The sequence below is a fragment of the Manis javanica genome, chromosome 13, assembly GCF_040802235.1.
Source record: "Manis javanica isolate MJ-LG chromosome 13, MJ_LKY, whole genome shotgun sequence".
Classification (NCBI taxonomy): Eukaryota; Metazoa; Chordata; class Mammalia; order Pholidota; family Manidae; genus Manis; species Manis javanica.
This window is the reverse complement of record NC_133168.1, coordinates 71,983,541-72,008,299: the sequence shown is the minus strand read 5'-3', so window position 1 is coordinate 72,008,299 and position 24,759 is coordinate 71,983,541. Positions and strand designations below refer to the sequence as shown.

The 24,759-nt window shown below is 43.8% G+C and overlaps 1 protein-coding gene across 3 annotated transcripts in view; it reads right to left on the bottom strand.

Moving 5' to 3' along the window:
* The window catches only part of ZDHHC14 (zDHHC palmitoyltransferase 14), a 255,031-nt gene extending 236,870 nt beyond the window's left edge, over window positions 1-18,161 (bottom strand). For all 3 annotated transcript variants that reach the window (XM_017657073.3, XM_017657074.3, XM_037023546.2), the window contains exon 1: window positions 17,718-18,161. In XM_017657073.3, the coding sequence (XP_017512562.1) occupies window positions 17,718-17,962 (245 nt within the window). In that variant the 5' untranslated portion in view covers window positions 17,963-18,161. The remainder of the gene's footprint in view (window positions 1-17,717) is intronic.
* Between the last annotated feature and the right edge of the window lie 6,598 nt (window positions 18,162-24,759).

The following is a 24,759-nucleotide window of genomic DNA, read 5'->3' as shown; positions in this document are numbered from 1 at the left end:
CCTGATGGGCCATCAGGAGGTGCGCACCCGCACCCTGCCTTGCTCTCCTGCCCCTGAGTCCCCTCGCATAAGTCACTTAGCTTCCTGGGCCTCCATTTCCTCATCTGTAAAATGGGGGAATTTTTACCAGTTTGACCATTATAGGACCAGAAGTAAAAAAAGGATTTTCGTAGACAGCTAGCAAAATTCTAGAATACTGTTTGCCAAGAGATTGACTAAAGTCAACACTAATCATAAAAAAAGCATTATTTTGAAAAGCACCTATTTTTACATATTTTTGTGCTTCTAAAGGAAATTTTTTAAAGTCTATTATTTGAAACACCAATGTTTCAAATGTCTCTGACCTCTAGATCTAAACATTGGGCCACTGATAATGGTTATTTCAGTGCCTCTTTAGTCTTGAGCATCTGACCGATAAATAATGAAGGAGGCTAATGCAAACATTGAGCACATGGGAACCTGGAAGTTAAATACATGTGGCTTGAAAAGCAGGTTTTGGTTGGCCCCTCCCCTCAGGGGTATCATGGTTTTAATGCAGTTCCAGAAGCACTGATTTAGTGCCTACTGTGTGACACACACACAAGTACCAGAAACACAGGAGCCCAAGAGCAGTAGGCAAGGCCACAGCTCAGTGAGCTCACAGCCAGCCGATGAGAAAGGCAAGCCCCATGAGCTGTGGCACACAGCGAGGAGCGCCAGAGCCCCGGGGAGAGGGTGCTGCGGGATCGCAGCCAGGTCCCCACCCGCTTCATCAAACATACGTGCTTGGTAAGACCAGGAAAGGCAGGGGTGTGTGTATCTCATAGGAGTATGTTTGGAAGTGGGGGAAGTTGTCTGCGTAGCAGACACAGCAGGGGTGAAGGCAAGAGTAGGGACCTGGCACTGTGAGCAATAGCAGGTCTGTGGTATTAGGCCATGGTGCAGGGCTTCTCAGCTCACAGGTGTGGGTCATGAAATCAATGTAGTGGGTCAAAAGTATTTTCTAAGTGAGAAATTCTGGAATAAAACAAGAGAGTTGAATACAATAGAACTCACTGCACATGGTTAGAGAACTAATGCTTGGTGAAGTTTTCATGTCATTTGTGTGTACGTGTGACAGCGTGTATGTCCATATGAACGTGTTCTGGATCTCAGTGATATACTCCTTGGTATAGGTCACTCTCTGAAGTTTGAAAAAGATGTTGCTGTAGGTGCTAGGTGCATAGAAAGCTGTCCAGTCTTTATTCCCAGTGCCATCTTCCAGGTACAACGCACAGTGGTGACATCAGCATTTCTGGCACCGGGTGAACACAGGCGAGGGTCTGGGGCTGTGGATGGTACTTGGGCTCTATCCCACCAACTCTCTAGAGTGAGACCTCCACGAATTAACTCTGGGAAAACCACGCAATGTTTTAGGACATCAGCAGGGCAAGGGCATGAAAAATGAGAGAATTCAGTTTCAATGAGCTTATTCAAAATTTTGCAATTGGGAAAAGTTGTTTTGTTTTAGTATATAAATTACATTTGGCAATGGGGCATGGGGTTGGGCACATAAACATCTTAGCGTTCATGGCTTTTGAAAGGCTTTAATCCAGCCTTGATGGTAACAACACAATTGATTCTGAACAAAATTCTTCCTGCATCAAATGTCATCATCCTTGTACCTTTTCAAAGTAATCTGACCAGTATTCATGGGGCCCACCCTGGGCCTTGCCTACCATTGGCACGGTGTGCAGCATCGATCAAGCCCATCCAGACAGCCTTGTCCCTGGGAAGGGGTCCCTGGAGGCCAGGGAAGATCAGGCATGGCCTCAAAAAAGTTGTGACATGCAAAGGAATGTGCACATGGGAGAGCAATTTGTCTGGATGACCTCCAGCCCAGCCCCAGAAGTGGAAAGTGCATGGAAGACAAGAGATTCTGGTTCTAGATCTTTCTTCTCCACAAATCCATTAGCTTCTGAGGGTCTGTTTTCTTCATGTGAGTGACAGTAACAACTCCTTTTGTGTCTTTGAAACAAGAATCTTAAGAGGGAAAAAGGCACAAATTATAAGAGACCTAAGCCTATCTAAAGAAAGGGCACATATGCACGACTATATATGGCAGATGATACACCACCATTATTTTTTTATCCCATGGCATAGTGCTTATTCAGAGACTCAGAAAATACTAGCCTTGGCCCTGAAAACAGCCCACAGCACCTCAATTTATGTAGGAGTGAGGTGTCATAAAAATGTATATATATATATTTATACTTTATATTTATATTTATATATTGTATCTCCAATACAAGGCACCTTGTGGTTGGCATACAATATATATTCAACAAATAGTTCTTGAGTAAAGAGACCAAGACATATTGGCAAACATAACAGTAAAAAAATCGTGAAGAAAGATGTGAGAAAAGTGTTAGAAAAAAAACAGGTGGCCTGAAGGCATGGAAATGAGTCTCCTGTTTAGAGGGTGACTTCAGCTATTCGTCTAAGCGCTGTCATCAGAAAAGCAAGGCCTGAGCAAAGTGGAAAACAGTCGTGTTAAGTTCCCTCCAGAATATCACACAGGTTCACATATGTCTTAATTATTTTGATCAATGTATTGGACCAGACGCTTCGTGTAAACCCATTTTTCTTTGGAGACTGAATTAACCTAATTGACAGTGATATTGTGATGATAAGCAAGCTATTCGCCAAACCTGCACTTTATGATTATTGTACAGACATGTAGTCAGAGCTTTCTGTGCCCCTGTGCTAGTCAGCACAGACGCAGAGCAGCCTTACAGGCACAGGAGTCATTACGACTACAGAAGGAAGGCCTTCCTCTAACCAAATAATTTTGCTCTAAAGTAAAAAAAGAAATAGTTCAATTTGATGCAATCTCCTGAGCTCCTATAAAATATCTCCACAGTCTTCCTGACTCAAAGAGAGAGCACTTCTTTAAGCTTTTTTCTAGAGCACTACTAATTACTCCCATTATCCTGTCTTAGGTGGAGAGAGGGTAGGATAAAAATGACGTATTTGAAAATCTTTGGGGAGACAGGGCTATCAGGCACTGAGGAGGAAATGCAGTTCCATCAGGTTCGGCCTGGTTTCCAGCCTCATCATCCGTCTTCCCCGACAAAGGCAGGCTGGCTCTGCAGGCCCTAAGACCCAGAGGGGACAGAGCAGCAAGAGTCCAGCCATCAGGGACTCTCCTAAGCAGCTGCTGCTCTGCCTTGACACTGTCCAGCCCTACAGCCACATCCCCACCCTGATCTTGCCCAGTTCCCTGCACCTGAGGCCCTGTTCTGCAACCCCTGGAACTGCAGCTCGCCTGGCAATTTCAGGCCCCACCCATCCCCTTGTGAACAGAGCTTTTTGCTGAACCTCAGTCCTGGGCCAGAGACCCCCCTGCCCTCTATGACACACTCCCAGTCTCCAAACTGTACCAGACAAATCACTGGGGCCACCCCGATCCCTTCTGTTGCCTGCAGGCTGGCTTCCCTCTTTCCCCTGCACTTGGTTTGTGCCTACACAGCCTTGGTCATACCACTGGGCAGCTGACCCTTCTATAACACTCAGTCGTTGTTAACTCTGGTGGACGCTGTGGTAAGCCAGACAGGTAACGCCTCTCTGCTCCCACCCTATCTTTCAGGCCTAAAAAATCCATTCCCCCAGCTGCTGGGTAATTGGCATCTGCCAGCTTTCAACCAGGTCCCTCTCAGGGAACTGCATACAGCTGTAGAGAGCTGCCACGAGCCGGCCTAGGGCAGCCCAAGCCAATTGCTGGTGCCTGCAGGGGAATGAAGGCCACTGCCGTAGCCAGGACACTACAGCGACTCATCTGCCCCAGGCTGCACCCTTCGCTCCCCAACAGGTGTTTATCGGAGGGTGCTCCCTGGTAAATGTTCTATAAGCAAACTTCTTTCCAGACTCGGCTTCCCTGGGGAGCCTATCCGTGATGTTCACTGGGCGACAGTCCCTGAGATGTTCTATCTCATCTCATTCTAAATTCCTTAGAATTCTGCAGATAACCCTGAAGGGGTCTAATACAGGGAAAAGAGAGAATGAGGAGAAAGGAAACAACTCTTCAGTTATTTTCACACTTTGACTCTTCCCTTTTAGGCTGGATCTGGGCCCCCATTCAGGAAACAAACCCATACGACATTCAAAAACCAACAATTTAACATCCTCTTTAGAGTGGAAAAGAATATTAATCTTGTGTTCTAGGAGACATTTTTCTGATCGATTTTTTCTTACCTCATTGTAACGCAGAGAGTTCAACTATAAATCAGTGGGACTCATTTACTGTTTCAGTTGTAAGTGAATGGGAATTGGGTTAACATCCAAAATAGATAAAGAACTCCCATACCTTAAGACCCAAAAAGCAAATAACCCAATCAAAAAATGGGCAGAGGATCTGAACAGACATTTCTCCAAAGAAAAAATTCAGATGGCCAATAGGCACATGAAAAGATGCTCCATATTGCTAATCATCAGGGAAATGTAAATTAAAACTGAAATGAGGTATCACCTCACACCAATTAGGATGGCTAACATCCAAAAGACAGGGAACAATAAATGTTGGCAAGGATGCAGAGAGAGGGGAATGCTCCTACACTGCTGGTGGGAATGTAAATTAATTCAACCACTGTGGAAAGCAGTATGCAGGTTCCTCAAAAAACTAAAAATAGAAATACCATTTGACCCAGGAATTCCACTCGTAGGAATTTACCTGAAGAAAACAAGATTACAGATTCAAAAAGACATATGCACCCCTATGTTTATTGCAGCTCTATTTACAATAGCCAAGACATAGAAGCAACCTAAGTGTCCATCAGCAGATGAATGGATAAAGAAGATGTGGTACATATACACAATGGAATATTATTCAGTCATAAGAAGAAAACAAACCCTACCATTTGTGACAACATGGATGGAGCTAGGGGGTATTCAGCTCAGTGAAATAAGCCAGGCAGAGAAAGACAAGTACCAAATCATTTTACTCATTTGTGGAGTGTAACAACAAAGAAAAACTGAAGGAACAAAATATCAGCAGACTAGTGGCTAACAAAGGGAAAGGAGGATGGGGAGTGAGAAGGGGATTAAGGCACACATAATGTAGGGGGGCGCATAGGAAAGGCAGTATAGCAAAGAGAAGACAAGTAGTGACTATAGCCTCTTACTACGTTGATGACAGTGACTGCAATGGGGTATGTGGGGAGGACTTGATAATATGGGTGAATGTAGTAACTACAATGTTGCTCATGTGAAACCCTCATAAGATTGTATATCAATGATACCTTAATAAAAAATAAATGAGTGGGAATCTTTATTGCCACTTTAAAGTCCTTTATTACCACTTCAACTTTTGAATAAAAAAAATGTTAATAGTTTCTAGCTAAATAAAGGCATACAGCTTCAAAATACTTCTTACCTTAATTTTTTTTTTACCTAAAGAGACAAGAGCATATCTTTTGAAATAGTCTTATAGCTAATGGACTAGCAATGTAAACACAAACTCACTATGTCTTCTAAATAGAGTAGTAAGCACCACTTGAATGTGTGCATTGGGACCATTCTGGAATTTAATTTGCATGGGTTGCTATCTTAAAGAGAAGCAGGAAAATTTATATCAGTTAGTAAGTGTGAGATAATCTGGGTAAAGAATTCTCGCTGGTTAGAAAGACAAATAGGCTATATATAGCTGCAGAATTTAACTCAACTTTGGCTTATATGTTCAAAAATGCCCTTATCTGCCATCAAGCATGTGTATGTGGGAAATCCAAAGCATTAAAAGACCCCAAAATAGTACCATTCAAAATAACAAACTGTGTTGATTTTATCAATTGAGGTCCATGTGAAAGATCAGATCACTGGGGGTCATTAGTTGTCTATTTGCCCACTTCTGGGGCAACGTGGCTCTGCAGACACAAGGCCACCACAGGCTATTATTGGAAAGGCCTCAGTGGGTCAAAAGCATGGCAGGCAGGTGGGCCAGGCCCCTGGCCCTCTCAGTACCCAGGGAGGAGTGGACATCCTAGTACACAACAGCATCAAACAGAGTCCCTACAGGGCCATGTTTTCACATTCAACCCTCCCCAAAATCAACAGACAGGATTGCTCTACACAGAGATCTTAGAGAACAGAGATTCTTACCTATCACTCTTAATTGTGAAAAAAACACAAAGGGCTGGAACTCCAGATTTTAACAGTTTTGTGTGCATTTACTTTTCCACACAATGGGGGTGTGAGTGTATCACTATAACAAACACAGCATAGAAGAACACTGCAGAAAGGAAGCTGAGACGTGGTGCAGGCGTGAGGTCAGGAGGGGCTAGACCACTGGCTCAAACCACCTTCCCATCAAGACCTGTGAAGGGGAGTTCTCCCAAGGAACACCTGCTGTTCGGCACAACTGAGGATGCATTATCCAACTGCAAACCCTTCTCTCCCAGCCAAGGACACACGAGTGAAAGTGGTGAGAAGAGCCAGCCTTGACTCTACCATAATTTTTTTTTTAATTCTCAAACTTCAGCACTACAACTTCAGTGTTGTTAGTCACACATTCATTGCTGTATACTCCAAACTAGTCTCAACACTTCATTTGAGAATTTCTGATAAATTTTCCAATCTAATAAACCTTCCCAAAATACAGTGACTTAAAAATAACGTTATTTTGTTTATGAATCTGCAATGTGACCAAATGTGGCAAGAACACCTCATGTCCACTCCACTTGGCTTCTACTGGGGTGGCTCAAAGCCTGAGGGAGGTGGGGGCATGGAGTCATGTGACACCTTCCTCATTCACATGTCTGGCCTTTGGGCCAGGAAGACTCAAATAGCTGGGGGCTGGACCAGCTGGGGATCCACGGGCATCTCTATGTGGTCTAGACTCTCTCTGCTTGGTCTCTACATTATAGGGGCTTCATGGTGGAGTATGGATGTGGGGACTCTATATTATGTAGCTAAACTCCTTACCTGGCAGCTCAGGGCTCCAAAGCTGCAGAGAGGGCTAGAGAGCACCCATTAGAAGCTTTATCACATTTCCTACGCTAACCTCTGAAATCACACAGTGTCACTTCTGCCATGTTCTACTTCAGCCTGACTCACTAAGGCTGGCCTGTAGTGAAGGGGACAGGAGTAATGTTCCATCTTTTTATGGGAAGAGGGCTAAAGATTTTATGACTATGGTTGAAAACTGCCACATTAAGTATGGAAATAGAGAGGAAGAATACAGCTGGAGAGACTTCAAAGAAAAGGATTGTAGAGTGCAATGACCTAGGTATTCAAGAAATGGTGAAAGGCAGAGCTTTCAGGACGCCTAGCTGGGGACTATGAGAGGGCTGCCTTCACTGAGAGTGCTGGAGCCCTAGCAATGCAGGCTTCAATGACTTCTTCCTGGGCTTTCGAGGACACCTGGGTAAGAGATGCCCACAGGCTCGGGCAAATGAAGCCCACAGTCAGGCGCTCTAAGCAGGCAGGAGGGAGAGAGAGGTGACAGTCACTGGAAAAGGTAAGAGTGATCACCGTGATAATTCAAACTTGCTTGAGAAAGTAAGAAAGGCAGAAGGGGAATTAACAAAGTTCATGAAGGGTAAGGAGGAAAGAATAGATGGATACAGGAGAAAAAGAAACAACTAAAGATAAGTAGAAGATGAACATTCTAAAAGCTAAAGGAAGAAAAAGTTTCAAGTGAGAAGAAAGCAGTCACAATATCTTACACTGTTGCAAGAAAGGGAAAAACAGAAAACTGAAGAACACTGCATTTTGTCAAAGCAGCCGGGAACACACATCGTGGCGGCCCATTTTATTTCTACTCTTTATACGAAGAGATCTAAAAATTTCTCATGTCAGCAAGTAGAACTGATGCCTCTAAGAGACCCCAGTGTTTTGTGTTAAAATGAGCTGTTTTTCTGTATCATAAGAAGCATCTGAAAACCAACAAAAGACAGCCGACTTATGGAACTCAAATTCTTTCCCAAGTAAGTTAGACAGCCATTGCTCTGCTGCTAAGGCTATGTCAAGGCAAAGCACACCCAGCCCGAGAGGTGACACCCTCCCCTATCAGCCACCTTCCCCAGCCCTGTCACATTCTGATAGCTCTCAACAGCAAGACCCATTCCCATGGACTTCAAGGTCAGCAGTTTTAAAACCTAGTTTGAAGATGTATGGAAATTGCTGAGTTTCTATTTTTAAATGGTGTGTTCTGTCCAGATGTGCCTGAAATGTTCTAAAACAAAAAGGTCTTACAGTTGAAAGCAAGTTGAAAGGAGGTCTACTCTGCTGGCATGTTAGCTTCCAGCTGTGAAGGACCAAGGAGGGAGAGACAAAAATAGGCCTAAATTAAGGATGGTACAGCTTCTACAGATTGGAGGGATGGAGTCGGGGAAAGAGAAACGTACACACACACAGTGTTGCCACCTTTCTCTATACTCTGGGACAGCTGATGGCTGAGGAAGAGTTTCTCTTTTACGTAGAACACAGGGAGACTGAAGTGTGTACAAGGGCTCAGGGCTGGCTCATTCGGTCAGAACTTCCATCAGTACTTCCAACTAAAGACAGTTACATGAGAAGAGGTTGGTAACAGAATCTTAATTACAAGGACTCTGAGGGTTTGTATCTAAGCCTGGCATGAGATTAGAGAAGAGACTCCAAACCCAAACTAGTATAAGGGGCGGATAAAAATTTAGAGCTTTCTTTTTTAAATAAATGAAACACTAGCATGGAATTAAAATAGCAGATGAAGATTTGTGATAAAATACCTCACTTATCACAGAGATACATATTCTTTAAACCATGCTCTTTATTGTACATAACTTCAAGGATTAGTTGATAGTTAAGATTTATCATTTTGATAACTATTGTACCATTATATAAAAGCATAACTGATTGAATTCCAGGCTAATCTGTCAGTTACCCAGACTAAGCCTTCGGGTCTGGATGTCATAGTCACTGCCAGGACACACTTAAGAAATCAAAACCTATGAAGAGGCAACCTTTCATATTCTACTGTATAAAATGAGGGTAAATAACAAGAATCAGTGAAAAATCAAAGAAAGAAAGATTAGACATTACGAGGAATAAATTAAGCATATTTACACAAATCAAATATCAGAGCAATAAAAATAATTACATATATATGCAATATCAATGAACCTAAGAAACACAATATTAAGTTAAAAAAAAACACAAGCTGAAAATTCTAAGAGCAATCACTCCCACTCTGACAATGAGAACAAACCAGATCAGCTACAAAAGCAGTTTTTTAAATGCATCAGGAAGCTGAGGATGCAAGGAAGCCTGAATGTGTTGAGCCCAGGAGAAGAAAAGGCCAACAGCTGCTTTCATTCCTGGCAAAGTATCAGGAAAACAGGACTCCACCATAGCGGCAGTAATGAGAAACCAGGAAATGTTTAACTAGGTTTAATGACCACATGTGGATGATGATCATATGGATTAAAATCTCAAGGAGCTTCAGCCACAGAGTAAGTCTGCACCACCAGCCACCTCTTTCTCGTAGATCTTCACCAACACACAGCAAGAGCACACCAAAGGCTGGGAGTGGGCAGGAAAGCTGACAAGACTCCTGCTCTGATGCCTATGGGATGTTCCCAACTGGTAAGGCAGGTTCAGGGCATAAAAACCAAGAAAATCCCCCTTGGGCACTTTAGGCCTTCACCCAAGGCACTGTAGCAGCCCTCCAAAAGTTGATATAGTGGGACAGAGAGAGAGACGTGCTGAGGACAAGAAAAGTGGGAGCAGGACTTCAAGTAAAGAGACCTCCCCAGTAACCCAAACTGCTGTCAATCTGACTGAAAAACAAAAATCTTCCACAGTTGGCTAAGATGGTGCTGGGCTATAAACCACAAAAAATCCAGTTTTTCTAGGGTTCAGAACCCAACCCCTACTAAAGGGAATGTCCTAATTCTGTCCTCAAAAACATTTGAAGTCAGTGAAGAAATAAATCTCACTAAAGCTTTGCCAAAGCTTACACCCATTTCAATAACAAATTAGATTGACTCAGCCCACACACTAGTGGCCTCAAAAAAAGGCACACCCTTTTAAGTTACTGCAGCCTCTACAATTCTTTTACATACAGTATCTGGGATGCAGTGAAAAATTATTAAATTACACAAAGAAGAGAGAAAAATATAGTCCATAGTCAAAAGAAGAAATAGCCAAAAAAAGCAGACCCAGAGATGATGTGGATGTTGGAATCATTAGGCAAGGACTTTAAAATAAATACAAAAAATGTGATAAAGGGTCTAGTGGAAAATAGGAACATGAACAGAAGTTCAGAATAATGGAAGTAATTTTTTAACTATATGAAAACCTATTTTTTAAAATGTAGAGATGCTCAAAATAAAATATAAGATATCAAAGATGGCTTGACATAAATAAGACACAGCAGAGGAAAGGATCAGTAAACCTCAAGGCAGACCAATAGGAATTACTCAAATCAAAACACAGGGAAGAAAAAAAAAGAGCAAAAGTAAATAAATAGATAAATAAATAAATAAAATCCTGGAGTAAAGTATACGGTATGTATGGGATTATATAAAATGGTAATTATATATAAATAAATGGAATTCCAGGAAAAGAGAGGGAAGGGAACAAAAGAAATAACTGAAGAAATTTGGATTTGAAGAAATAATGGATTAAAAATTCCAAAACAGATGAAAGATATCAATGCACAGATCCAAGAAGCTTTAGTAAACCCCAAACAGGATAAATATAAAGAAAACCACACCTGTTTTTTGATGGCCTGTCATCATTCAGCTGTTGAAAATAAGAAACAAAAGATCAAGAGAAAATCAGCTGAAAAAAAAAATCACTATTATATGCAGGGAAAATGATAAAAAGAGCTAATGTCTCATTAGAAAGAAAAAGGCCAGAAAACAACAGGCCAATATCTTCAAAGTTCTGATAGAAAAAAACTGTAAAACTAGAATTCTATATCCTGTGAAAATATCCTTTATTCTTTAAAAATGAAGACAATAAACATTTTCAGAAAAAGCAAAAATTAAAAGAACTTGTCACTAGCAGACTGCACCAAGAAATGCTAAAAGAAAAACTTTAGGCCAAAGGGAAATGACAAGATGGAAAAAATGAAGAATACCATAAATGGTAAATATGTAAAGATAAATATAATTCTGTTTCAAATAGCTCTATTTCACACATTAATGTATATATGTTTTAGATTTTATATTTGTGTATATGTTTTGTTTTAAAGTATCTTCATTTTATGTACATATGTATGTGTGTGTGTGTTTCTTTTAAATAACTATGACTGCTTTAAAATACTACTATTACTGGGTTTACAGCAGATATATATGACAATAAAATATATAACATATGACTATTTATAATATGGCAAAGTATGCAAGAAGTAAGCAGGATTATGAAGTTTTAGGATTTTTACATTCTTTGTGATATATACAATACCACTATTTGGAGGTAGACTATAATAAGGTAAAGATGCATGTTCTAATCTCTTAAGCAACTAAAAAAAAAAAAATGACATGTAGCCTAAATTCTTTTTGAAGAAAATAAAATGGAATGCTAAAAATATGCAAATCACCAGAAGAATGCAAGGAGGACAAGAGAAACAATTTTAGATAAATAGAAAATGATAAACTTAAAGCCAACAATATTGGGACAAATGGCAAAATTTGAATGTGGACTATTATAACCATGTTAAATTTCCTGAAATTGATATTACTGTGTTTTATATAAGAGAATGTCCTTTTTCTTAACAATTACACATTGAAAAATTTGGACATAAATGGACACGAGGCCTGCAACTTACCCTTCAATGGTTTAGGGTGGGGGAAGGGAAGGGAGAGAGAGAGTATTTTCAATAGAAGGTATCATTTTTTAAACATACATAAGAAAATTTTCTTTTTCACATAGAAAAATAAGACAAACTAAACAACCTATTGTTTGGGAATGCATACATTCAAAAACCTTGGGGGAAAAATGTCAAGGCATTAAAAATGACTAAGCACAGGTGGTGGTGACCTCAGGGATGGGCAGAGAGATGGGACAGAACTGAAACAGAAGATATGAGTAGATTCAAAAGACCTGGTATTGGTGTGGTTCTGGAGTTGAGGAGTAATTTGAATTGGGACCAAGTTTTATTTTAGTGAAGAATTAAACAAAAGCATTAAGATGATCCCCAAGCCTTACCTGAATCAACAGACATTTCATCAGATTCAAATTCCTGGATATAATTAATCATAAGAATCTATTGACCACCACTGTCTTCCCTTTCTTAACAGCCTCAGCTACAAAAGAACAAGAAAGACTGAACACACTTTCTTGAAACATTTAAATTCTCATGCCATGAGAGACACAATAACTCTGCCATGAATAAATTATGTGCAACATTGTACTGCAAAAGAAAATCTCCAGGTTATGTAGATATGGCCCATTAAATAATTAACTATCATCATCCTATTATAGGAACCTTCAGGAGTCCTTTCTGCATAATTTGGTATCATTTCCCACTAGCTGAGAGAGATTACAATAAAACATAAGCAGTCAATAGTACGAGAGTTTTATTATATAAATTCAAGCATCCAAAGTCAAAAACCTATTAAATGTGAAATTATTTTAGTTGGTGGTTGTTGGGTAACATTCATATGTATCACAGAGTACCTTGTTTACTTAAAAGCATTTAGTTTAAAAATAACGAAAAACTGGAATGACTTCTTGGTTCGCCAGTTCTATCACTAGGCTTCTAAGTAACTAAGAAAATCTTGTTTCCTCTGCTTCAATTAACACATTTGAAAAAGGATGATGCTTGATTCTGAAATGAGAAGAATTACATTGAATAATTAAAATTTCTACGGCAAATACATCCTATGAGACATTATTATAAATTTGATTAATGTTCACAACTTTACAAAATGAAACCCTGAAGCACAAGGATGTCGTTTTTCAGAATGTTTCATTATTACCACTATTTCATTAAGCAATAAATATTTAGGGAGAGCCTGCTATGTACCGGGTACTATTCAAGGTTCTGAGGATACATCAGTGAACAAAACAAATGGAGTCCCTAGCCTCATGGAACTAACACCTGTTCATCATGCTCACAAAAGAGTGGGTTAGTACACTCTTATCAAGAGTCCTTAATAAGGTTTTGAAGCCATCTAAAATTCTTGTAGCGCCATAGTGGATTATGAAGTATCCTTGATGGCATCTACTATGCTAAGAGGGAATGCTGGATATAAAGTCCTGATGGTCAGCTACTACCAACCCCATGGTGTTCTACCATTCACAGCATGGCCAGCATCTGGCCAGGAGAGGGGACACTTTCCAGGTATTTTCTGAGATGGTAGAGAACTTGAGGCAGTTGAGAAAATACAGGCCCTTACATGTCATAAGGGCAGTATCTTCTACTAGGTAACAAAGTATTTCCAATGTATAAGGGAGAAATTACTATTGGAAAGAGCACTTTTGTACAGGAGACAGTCCCTTGTTACATCTTCAAGGCAAACATGACCAGTTCCACTGACTACCAATTATTCATCAATTATTTCAGAGGGGATTAGGCAAAGAAATTAGAAGGAGGAAAAGGAAGAAATGGAGGGAAGAAGGGAGAGAGTAAAGGGAGGGGGAGGAAAAGAAAACTCATCATTAGACTTCCAGTGATGAGAAATTAAGATGCTCTCAGCCTCAAGTACTTCAGTCTCAGCAACATCTCCCCACTCGGCATCAGCACAGAACTGGAGACGGTCAAATCCAAGGTCTGAGCAGACCGTGCCTCCCCTCACAGGATGCTCCTGAAAACACCAACCTCATGTGGCTTCTAATTCATCTTTCTGCCCCTGTGATTAAGAGACTGTGAAATGTCAACATTTCAAGACCAAAGACTTTCTGTTTTCAGATTTTCAATTCTAAACAAAAGCAGGCTCTATGTGAGTGCACTTCAGAGAGAAAGAAATTGTAATGTTCCCTGAACTTTTCAAATTGCAATCCTGGGGGGTGAGAATGAGGACACTGTGGGGAGCCCTGATGAGCCAGCCCCTTATGAACTGCAAGGAGCTGAGAGATGTCTCCATGGCACTGCGACCAGCTTCCTCTCGGCCCTCTTCAGCAGTTATGAAATGCTGCCACTGTGCATCAGTACACCATATGTTGAATAAAACATGCCAAGATGCCAAAATAGCCCCACCTTTCTTGAAAAGGAGTAGAAAGTTGCATTAGGTTGCTGCTAGTAGCTTTCTTTACTGTCTTTACATTGCTGATGGTAGCTCCAAAGATGGAAATTAAATCCAGTACCCGCTTAACGGATTGGGAAACTGAGGCTTAGAAAAGTCAAACAATTTGCCCAGGGTCATACTTCTGGTAAAAACCTTGGGATCTGTCCTTCCAAATCCATGCCTTTAGCCACTAATCTATACTTGGAAGGAAGAGCAGCACAGTGGTTGCAAAGGGCACAGGCTTTGCAATCAGAAGCGCTGCCACTAGTCAGGGCATGACCTTAGATGATCATTTAACCTCTGCAAAGCCTCTGTCACTTCATCTTCATTGTGGGAATAATAACTGCTATCCTGCCTTTCCCCCAGGGTTGAAGACAGTATCAACACCTGTTGCTGCGTTTCCGTAAGTCCATTTCTTTTGTACAAACTTCCTTGTCATTTGTTCAAGATCAGGAATAAGAGATGAGGTGGGAAAAGTTGAAGGAAAAAGTCTAAAACTAACTTTAGAAGTTATGTCTTCTTTTTAAATTGTGTATTTGCCTTTGTGTAACTGTACGGGGAAACATGGACTCTAATGTTTGAAAATGAATTTGACTAATATTAAAGTTACCTAGACATGAAATTAATCAAATAGGCAATCCCGTAGTATGTGCCCAGTAAATAACTAAAGGAAGGGCAGAAGGCAGGCAGGCAGGGGACAGACAAAACTGCCAAGTTCACTTATCTTTTTTTTTTTTAGCCTGGTGGTATTTCATTTCCCATGCATGTAACTAATTGGTTCTCTGGGTCTATCAAATTAATTTGGCCGAAGTCATTTAATTTTTCTGTCATTAACAGTGATAAAAAACTTAAAAGCAACACAGTGACAAATATTTTTAGCCAGACTAAAATATTCTATAGTTTGAACAGCCCTGTGATTTTTTTCAACATCATGGTGAGACATCATGCTAGGATAGGCCTATTTTCTTGAAATTTCAAATTGCCTAATTGAAGCAACACTCATGGAGACCAGGACCACACACACACACACACACGCACACAAGGACCACACACACACACACACACACACACACACAAGGAACACACACACACACAAGGACCACACACACACACACACACACACACACACAAGGACCACACACACACACAAGGAACACACACACACAAGGAACACACACACACACAAGGAACACACACACACACACACACACACACAAGGACCACACACACACACAAGGAACACACACACACACACATACACACAAGGACCACACACACACACACACACACGCAAGGTACACACACACACACACACACACACACACACACACACACACACACACACACACACACACACACACACACACACACACACACACACACACCCTAATCTAAATATGAAGCTACCAGTGGTAGCTAATAAAATCCCAATGCACGTTTATTCCTACAGTCATCAGCGAACACAACACTGATGCAGAGAAAGTTCCCTAACAACCTTCTAGTGAGGATTTTGGGGAACTCTAGGAAGAAGCACACACAGAGATCAAGAAATGAAAGCGAATTTATGGTGATCTCATTAAAAGCAATGCTTGAATGAAGAAAACAAAAGATGGTAAGCGATAACTGCAGGGGATCCCTGCCCATACAGTGGGAATTTGGGTGTATATAGAAAATGAAATATTCATCATCCTACATGAAGCACACTTGGGGCTAAAGCTGTCACAGAATCTCAAAATTAATCTATTTTCTCTTAAAATTGCTAAAAAGAGCAAAAATGCCAATATTGAACTGTTCAAAACTTCTTCTAATATTAGGAACATAGTGAACACTATCTAAAGGATGACCTATAAGGAAAGCCACCATTAGAAGGATGGCATTTCTGTTCAACTCCCCAGCAGCATCATGCCAGCACCTGAATTTATTATGACTCAGGATGCAAACTACCCGGATTCCCAGGTCTGCAAGGACAGGGACTGGCTCTGGAAGGGGACAAGTGGAGCAACAGCAGGAGGAACAGAGCACTTCTACTGCCACCCCAAAAGCCCAGGCATCCTTCCCCTCCCATCCTCAGGTACCCCAACAGACTCCAACTAGTCTCAAACATGCACAAAAGTTAAGCTTCAGGGAGAGAAAATTTACATAGTTACAAGTGGACTGGGGAGGTGAGTAGCTTACCTCCAAGATCTCTCTCTTCACCTATTCTAACTCAATCCTGTTAAAATTGTTCATCATAGCCCAATGTTCAGATACAAAATGCTTCCCCTCAGAGTGGGAGAGCTTTAAGCGAAAAGTGTTACACTGTCACGTGGTCATCCATTTCTGATTGAGACAGCATTTGGAATATCAAAAGCCAGGCACAAAATCAAAGCCTATTAATATTTATCAGAGTCAAAAGTAAATAAACACAGAAGATTCTAATTAACCCTATCCAAAAGAAGATGGAGACTGGAAGAGTATCATATGCCATAATAACTAGGGCATAGGAAATGCAAAGAGCCCCCAATAAATATAATGGTTTTTTAAATAATTGGGGACTGGGGAGTAGGGAACTTGAAGTAGCTACAACTTTTATTGAGCATTAAGATACCAGGAATTACATAGGAAACTGCATTGCAAATGTTGGACCCAATAAGAGCAATTGAAATTGATTCTGGCATGTAGTTAAACTACTTTATCTAATCTATTAATAAATAAGAAGATCTTTCATTAGTTGGCAGGAGGGTAGTTGCCTCTGTCCAATCTGATTTTCCTGAAAACGATGAAGACTTGCATACACTTTTTCCAAATAAAAGCCCAAAAGTTCCAAAGTATTGTTTCTGGAATCTGAAGTTACTGGGCAGCGTCATGCTCTTCCTGAACAGGCCTAAAGTCTCCTTCCACCTGTTCCCGGATATTGGGAGGGGAGGGGAATGTGTCTGTTTGGAACATATTTTATTGAAACATTTTTGAAAGTGAAGAGTTTAAAAACCTCGTGGGAAATCAGAAATTGTTGATCAAGAGTGAACATCTAAGGAGAATGAAAAATGAAATTATCCTCCCAGGCTACAAGGGGTGGCCTAAAATAACCAAGATTCTTCCTTATTCGGCGAAGGTATACAGAAGATTTAGTGAAGTGGGCTTAACAATATGCTCTACAGCTTGTGAGCAAGAAAGGAAGTCGGTTCTATTTATCGCCGCCGGAACAATCTGCCTCACCCCCGCTTCCCACAGAAAGCCACATCTGGGCTGGTTTACTAGTCTGCAAACTCAGTAGAGAGAGCGCCAGGAACCGGTCACCTGTGAGGTGCCACCTTACCCTGGGAGCAACGAGGCCTCCACACCTGACAGGTGTCCCCTTGCCCCTCTCTACTCCCAGAGCCCGGCCCAGGACTGCATTAACCCCGGGGACCGAAAAGCAAATGGACCTTAAAAAGAAAAAGAGAGCGCGCGGGTTTGCATTATATAACAATGTACAGCAGATAAGGCTTCTAGAAAACGAAAGTAGCGAGAGGAGGGGCCGGGGTCGGGAGGGCGAGGGGACCCAGGCGTCGCGGAGCTTTCGCCGCCACTTACTCGAAGGCGAAGAAGAGTCCGCTAGTGACCAGGATGAGGACGAGCGTCAGGTAGAAGACGCCTGTCTGCCGGGCCATCATGATCCTCCCATTGCAGAAGAACTTGTTTCTTCCCGGGAAAACCTCCCATTTCCTCCGGGCCGCGATTTTCTTCTTCTTGTGGGGCGACTCCATGGGGGAGGAGCTGTGGGTGCTGATCTGACTGTACTCGCAGTCTTTCATGGGCCCGCCGCCGCCGGGAGGCATCCACGAGGGCAGCCGGCGGAGGGCGCACGCCCCCAGGAGCCCCCCGGCCGCGCGGGCCCCGCCGAGCCACGACCGCCGCCGGCCGCCCGGCAGCCCCCCGAGCCGCGGCGCTGCGGCCCCTACGCGGGCTCCCGGCTCGGCGACAACTTCGGCGAGGACACCCAGGTTAACCCTTGGGGGAGCCCAGCTGTCATAGCCGGATCCCCTTCCTGGAGGGACGGGGCTCGCCCGCGGCCCGCGGCGGCGGTCCTCGGTCGCTTCCAGTCCGCGCGCCGGGGCGCCGGGGCCCCTCGGGGCGCAGGGGGCCGCACGGCCCGCCCCGGGCTCGCCACGCGCCCGCTCCCTTGCCCGGCGGCTTGCTCTGTGCCGCCGCCCCCGGCCCGCCGGCCGCGCCTCGGCTCCGGCCCGCCGACCCGCGAGCGCTGCGCCCCGAGGGGACACGAGGCACCGGCCCCGGTGCCGGCTTCCTCGGGAGCCACTTGAGCGCCTCGGCCAGGTTTATTCTAATCCTTCCTCCCGGCGGCGGATCCTCCCCAGGAGAGAGCGGTGGAAACTGGGAGGCAGCTCGCGGCACCGGCAACCCCTCCCAGGGGTGGGGAAACCAAGCACGTTATTCTGTCAGGAGCGGGCTCGGCGACAGCCCGGGCGCTGCTCGCACGGCGACCCCGCCAGCGCGCCTGGCAGCCGAGCCCAGTCCGCGGCCCCCGCGCGCGGCTGCCGGGCCGCCCGGGCCGAGGGTCGAGGAGGCGGCTCGCGGGCTGCGCGGCCAGGGGCTTCCTCGCCCCTCCCGCCCCATAGGAGCCAGGCCCGCCGCAAGGAGGGCCGCCGGTGGGCGGCGGAGCGCGTCTCAGGGCCGCGGGGCGAGCGCCACAGACACTTGTTTGCAAGCCTCAGCCCCGGCGCGCGCGCCGCGCTCGGAGCGGCCCGCCTCCTCCCGGCCCGGTGGGCTGTGGCCCGCGCCTCGCCAGCCCGCTGGCTCCTCCCCCGGCACCTCCCCTTCACGGGCGAAGCCCGGCCCAGCCCCGCGGGGCTCCGACCCCAGGCCCCCCGCAGAGGCGCTGGGCTCCTCTGGCAGCGCCCGAGGACGGTCGGCGAGCGCTCCCGGGCATCCTGCCCGCCTCCCGGCTTCTCTGGGTTTAGCCCCAGCAGCGGCCGCCGCCTCGGCACACACACATTCACGCAGCAACACGCAAACCCACTCTTGCGACTCCCGGGGACCTGAGGAAGCGGCGCGGAGAGGCGATCCTCCCCGGCCGGCCCCGGCTCGACTTAGTTGCGGGGACTCTACTGTTCCCGCGGCGCGGGGTGGGGGTGCCCGGCGCCAGGATGGGGAGGGACGGCGCGAGGCGAGCCGGACACCGGGACGGGGGCTGGAGGCGGAGATCTCCGGGCCCGGCCGGGTTCCAGGCTCCCCGCGGCGGGAGGAGGGGAGAGTGGAAAGGCCTGGGTCCCCTTCCTGACTCCCGGAGGACATGCCTATGGCGGCCGGGCTCTGCTTGGCTTGCTCCCTCCCCGACCGATCCTTTCTTTCCCACTTCGCGACGAGCGCTATTTGCTCGCTTTATTTCTGTCCTCTCCCCTGCGAGCTCCAACGGCAGCATAGGGACCGCCCGCCCCGGCCCCGCCCGATAGCCCCGTAAAGCCACGGGTACTCCGCGCCCTGCCGCGGTGGGCTCAGCCGGTGGGCAACGGAAAGCGAAGGCAGCTGGTGGGGACGCTCGGTTTTCCGAGCCCCACTTTCCTTTCACTGCCCACTGGGATGTGTAGTTTTTCCTCTCGCCTTTCCGCTCCGAGCGGAAACCCGACTCGGGGACCAAAAAACTGCAAATCCCTGCATCCCTCGCGACGAGGGCGGGCGAGGCGCGGTGCTAGGCGTTCTAGGGCTCTGTGGTTGGAGATGAGAACTAACAAAGGGAATGGTGGGGAGTGGTTGTCCCTTCCCTGCCCTGGGCACTCTACACGTTACACACGTTCTTTATCTAATCCTCACTACGAGGTTACTAACCCTGCGAGGCACGATTGTATCCAGCTTAGAGATCGCTTAACTACTTGTTAGAGGTCACAAAGCGCCCCGATGGTAGAAACGGGACTGAACCCAGAGCCCTGAGAACTTCCGTACAAAGCGCTGCCTCAGAGAGCAATGTCAATGTGATGGGGGCTTCGTCTATCCAAGAGAGAAAAAGAACTGGGGCCAGTAGGGAAGAACTTCCTGTATATAGTAAGAACAAAGTGGGGATGGCAGTTACAATATGACATGAAATTATATGGAGTTACCTATCAAAAATGGAATTTACAAGGGTCCATTCCAAAGCAGGTTAGGGAAATGAGTAGGATCCTAAATGTAGTTAGAATTGAGTTTGAGTGCTTTTAGCTATCAAATACAGAGGGGCATATTATAGAACAATTAAGTACTTTATAGCTGCATTATTTTTAAAGAGAAAACTGGCAAGCCTCACATTTCAAGTAAAAGCTCTTATATGCTCTTACCCTTTACCTCATGGGATCAATGGAATGTTATTAAATTTATTGCAAGTGTCCAATTTGTATACTAGATCCCTTGACTTGATGATTTTTTTAAAAAGGCTCCCATTCCTATTCTTGTTAATTTTTCTGGCATCATGCTTATACTTTTTTAAAGCCTCCTCTGTTAGACATACATACTAAAATTACTTAATGTTTTAAAATACTCCCTCCTGCCCATCCTTAAAACACATGAGGGTATGAATGAAACAATACTGGCAAACTGTTGAAACTTTTGACATTAAGTGATATATCTGTACTACTTATCTAATCCAGCAAATTACCACAAATTTAGCATCTTAAAACAACACAGATTTGTTATCTCACAGTTTTTATATGTCAGGTGTCCAGGCACCTGGGATCCACTGCTTAGGTTGGCCATCAAAACATTGCCCAGTCTGTGTTCTCATCAATGGCTCAACTGGAAAAGAATCAGTCTCCATGTTCTCTCAGGTTCCTTGTAGCTGTAAGACTAACGACCCAGGCTTTTTGCTGGCAGTCAACTGGAGATTGCCCGCAGTGTCTATGAGGACATTGTCACACACACAGTTGGTATTGTCACATGGCCTTTCCCAGCATGGCCGCTTATTTCTTCAAGCCAGCAGAGTCCCTAGAGAAGGTCTGTTACCAACAAGGAATTTTATATAACAAAGTAACAAAGTGCCGTATTCTACTGGTTAGAAAACAAATCACAGGTTTCACACACACTTAAGGGGATTATACAAAGGTATGCATTTGAGGATGATGGGGCCGCCCTAGAGTCTGTCCAACAGAGTGTACAAGAGGGCCCATTAGGCTGTTCTTACCTACCACATCTAAGCTTATGTTTATATGTGAAATATTCCATAATAAAAATAAATTACTTCTTTTAAAATTATATCTAAATTTTCCATTGCAAGTAAGCTTCTAGGTAAGCTGATGTGATTGTTTGCAGTTGTCTTCCTACGAATTCCTTATTTCATTCACTCCATGTTTACTCAGCCTATGGCAATTAATTGATTTAGGGTGCATACCTAAAGAAGTTCACTAGAACCTACCGTGACAACTGTGGATTTTAGCTCACCACCAAAAACTATAAGGTGTGATGGAGTTCATTCATTCATTTCCCGATTATTTATTTAGAGACGAGTTTGTGCTCTATCTGTTTTTAAGTACTATTTTATTGGCAAGGATATAAAAGGATTGAGGTAGATGTTTATATTTGGGGGCTAGAGAGATAGGTGGAAAGAACAAACAATAAATGCAAATAAAATGCAAACAATGAAAGCACAAAAGTGACTAAATGATAAGACCATTCCAGAGAGTGATTACAAGAACATAGAAACAAAGCAGGCTAATGGGATGGGGTGTGTGGGCAGGGAGTTTGGGAAAGAGGCCTCCAAGGAGGAGACATGTGAAGAGAACCAAAGGAGAAAAACAGCAAGTGTGAAGGCCTTAAGGCAGACCAAACCTAGAAAATTATAGGGGAACAAAGAAAAGACAGAGTGGCTGGAATGGAATGAGGGACTAGGTGCATGGTAAGAGGTAACACTTGGAAATGACAGTACCAGTGAGGCATCTGGACTTTACAAGCACTGGGAAGTCATTTAATCTGTGACCATCACTGTATTAAGTGTTGAGGGGTCAGAAAGAAGAGTAACATGCAGTACTTTGCCCTCAATGAATATATAGGTTCCAAACTTTAAAGCTAGAACTTCAGGGCCTCTAAAATTAGAGACCAAAACATTTGTTTTGGACATGAGTAAATTGAGGTCCAGAAAAGGAGTCACCTGCTAAAAATTCCTTGAGAATGCTACACAATAACAAATAATCTATAAATGAATATTGAATTGAAAGAGTGCATCCTCTGATTTAAAGCTTTAGGAAACCAATGATAATTAATTAGTGCCTGTTGTGTGGAAGGCAATGTGATAAAGAAGTTGAATATGGCAGAGAAACTACAATCTAGTTCAGGAAAGATGACACTCATGAGAAAGTAAATAATGAAAGAAAATACTATAAAAATAACTCTCCTTTCTGGAGTATCTTCTTGAACTAGGCAATGTCCTGGATCTTGATTCATTTACTTCATTAAATCCAGAGGACAAACCAACAAAGTAAGGATCATTATCTTTATTTCGCAGAGGAGGGAAGTGAAGAGCAGAGAAGTCACGTGATTTGCCCGATGCTACTAATGAGTATGAGACTCAGGATTCATGGCCAAGATCTACGTCGAATCCCAGTTTTTTGACTCCAGTCCACTAGCCAATGGAAAGAGTATACTGTGTATGACCAACTGCTGATCAAGTAGAGTATCTTGACCTCAGAGGAAAGAGAACCCTCTTGAGACTTAGACTGTAGCAAAGTGGGACTCTGGGACTGGGCGGTTTGGAAAGGCAGAACAAAAGGGGTTAGGATCTCAGGAAATGGTGGGGAAACTCACGATGTTTCTAGTTGCAGTAGAATCAACAAGGTTTCAAGTGCAAGTAGTTTACTTGGGAGGGGATTCCAGAAAACCCGCTAGGATATGAGGAAGTCCGATAGGGGACGGGAGAAGCTTATAAAGCATCTTATGAAGCAAGTTACTGTAGGTAACTGAAGCTCAGGTAACTGAGAAGCGGTGCAGGGCCTGCCTCATAGGTATGCCACCTGAGGGCTGGAAATGCTAAACTTTAGCTACCAGCCCATCAGGTATCACTCGAGCGCTCCTCCTGGGAGCATGAACTCTATCTTCTTTACATCTGATCACCCTCCTAACACCCTCACAGCCTGAGCACTTAGACCACGCGACCACGCTGGCCCTCCCTTGATTGTTGGTATCTTTGATTCCAGCGGGTCTTTCCTTGTTCGTATCTGGTTTGGTCCACAGACAACAGGAGCTATGGTACTAACAAAATTAGAGCTCCGTTCCTTTCATCTGAGCAGTTCAAAGCATTCCACAAACGCACCTCAGTAATTCTAAGACTGCCTCCAGGCAGCCAAGAGGAAGTACGGGTCTTATCCATAGTGAAACGGAAAGACATTCAGATCCCAGGACATTATATGATGTATGTATCTTTTGCAGCCAGGATGAATGTGCACACAGTGTGGTCAAAGCACGCAGAGGCCAAAGGGACATAGTCCTGGAGGGAGAACTATGAAATCTCCAGAAAGGGATTTCTTCGGAGAGCTCTAGGATGGCAGGAAGCTCCCATAGCATACAAAATTCTTCAGAAAAGCAGATGCCCCAATTCCTCCCAACTGGGAGAGTTTGCTCCCATTTTTACATGTGCTCGGCACATCTGGGAACATCTTGTGTCAAAACATGTAAGATGTTTAAAGTAATAAACTCAGCACTACAAGAAAAAAAATGGATAAGGCAGAAAAAAATTTAATCTGAATTTTTCTTGTAATTTTCTCCAAATGACTTTTCCTTGTCTCTTTAACACAGAAAAATTACTTTTTAGAGTTTTATAAAAATAATACATGTGCATAGAAGAAAATATTACAAAAAAAGAAAAAATTTATTACACATAAATATGGAAAATGCAACTGTTGCTCAAATTCCCATCACCTTAAGATAACCATTAACATTTTGTTGACCATCTTTATGTAAGTCACTGTATGCATAAAATGTGTACATACACATATTTCTTTATCATTTAACAAAAATGAAATTGTATTGTGTCCCGGCCCGCGGGACGAACGTGGAGTGTGCCGGAGACGCCTGCAGAAATGAGACAAGCAAGAGACACAAAGAATGACCAGCAAGACATAATGTCTGATCAAGCTGGCGAAGTTTATTGTTTACAGGCTCAATTTATACAAGTAGCAAGTAAGGGGTGGGTCAGGAGATAATTGGACCTTAGGTGGCGCTGGCGGGGAGGTGTTTTCACACATCCTCAAGGTCTCCCTATTTTCAGAGTGAGGAGTCTTGGCCCATCTTCAAGGACAAGATAAGTTTTTGTGAGCAGATAACTTCCGAGGACTGCACCGGTTGCTCTCAAGCTTGTGCTTTCCCATGCTGCGTTCAGACGTGGGGGAAGGGACATAGCCCCGGCTCCCAACAGTATTGTGTGCTGTTTTCATCTTACATGTTTTTTTTTTTTTGAAGTGTAATATTATTCCTTTGCATCCCCAACCCCAACTCTTTCCCAAGTAACTAATGTTAACAACCTAGTATATATCCTTCTCTGGGCTTATGTAATTCTGGGCAAATACATACACACATGTACATACAGTCCATATTCCAAGTTCATCAATTGTCCTAATAATGTCCTTTAGGGTTATTTTCCCAGGTCAGGATTCAGGTCAGGATT